Source organism: Nanorana parkeri, unplaced genomic scaffold (assembly GCF_000935625.1).
Source record: "Nanorana parkeri isolate BGI_ZX_2015 unplaced genomic scaffold, ASM93562v1 scaffold2188, whole genome shotgun sequence".
NCBI lineage: Eukaryota > Metazoa > Chordata > Amphibia > Anura > Dicroglossidae > Nanorana > Nanorana parkeri.
Window position 1 is genome coordinate 44,969 of NW_017308456.1, and position 964 is coordinate 45,932.

Consider the following 964-nt stretch of genomic DNA (forward strand, 5'->3'; position numbering starts at 1 on the left):
CTCTCTATTACTTTGTACCATTCTATTACTTTGTATCATTCTCTCTCTATTACTTTGTATCATTCTATTACTTTGTATCATTCTCTCTCTATTACTTTGTATCATTCTATTACTTTGTATCATTCTCTCTCTATTACTTTGTATCATTCTATAACTTTGTATCATTCTCTCTATTACTTGGTATCATTCTTGTTCTCTTAGTTTGTATCATTCTATCACTTTGTATCATTCTTGTTCTCTTAGTTTGTATCATTCTATTACTTGGTATCATTCTATTACTTTGTATCATTCTATTACTTGGTATCATTCTATTACTTTGTATCATTCTATTACTTGGTATAATCCCTATCACTTTGTATCATTCTTGTTCTCTTAGTTTGTATCATTCTGACTCTCTTGTCCTCACTCTGGCTCCCCATCTAATGATGCTCAGTCTCATGGTACCACGTCGGTCCTCCCAGCGCCGTCACTCACCTGTTGCTGCCAGCATCTTGCGCCCGGCTCCCTGTGATGCACCTGTGTGCCAGGTGACATGTTTTTATAGCTGTCCTCCCCCCACCCCCCCATGTCGCTTCTGGGTTCAGTGGGACGTCAGCCACCCCCCGCCACGCTGCTTACAGAGGAATCTCCATTCTCACCATCCGCTTCCTTCTAAGAAACGGAGGAGAAGGAGGAGAGGGGCCGGGAGGGAGGGAGGCGGGCGTGGAGAGGTGAGTCGAGGAGAAGGTATTTGGAGCAGGGGTGGGCGGGGGGAAGACGCGGCCGATGGAGAGGGCTGACATAGGTGACTCGCCGCTTCCTCCTCGTTTACCCCCCAGAGCCGTCACCTCGCTCGCTGCAATTATCAGCTTTGAAAGGAGCTGACGGAAGTTGGTGCCGGGACAATGAGGCACAGGAGGGGTAGGGTTACCGGGCGGCAATGCACCCCCCTTAGAGGTATTATGTGAATCACCCGCCTCTCTCT

General features: G+C 47.1%; 1 protein-coding gene across 1 annotated transcript in view; it reads right to left on the reverse strand.

Moving 5' to 3' along the window:
- LOC108800987 (cardiotrophin-2-like) overlaps nt 1-641 on the reverse strand; it is a 7,174-nt gene extending 6,533 nt beyond the window's left edge. Inside the window, exon 1 of the mRNA XM_018572965.1 lies at nt 475-641. Coding sequence (XP_018428467.1) covers nt 475-490 — 16 coding nt within the window. The 5' untranslated portion in view covers nt 491-641. The remainder of the gene's footprint in view (nt 1-474) is intronic.
- Nucleotides 642-964: the final 323 nt, after the last annotated feature.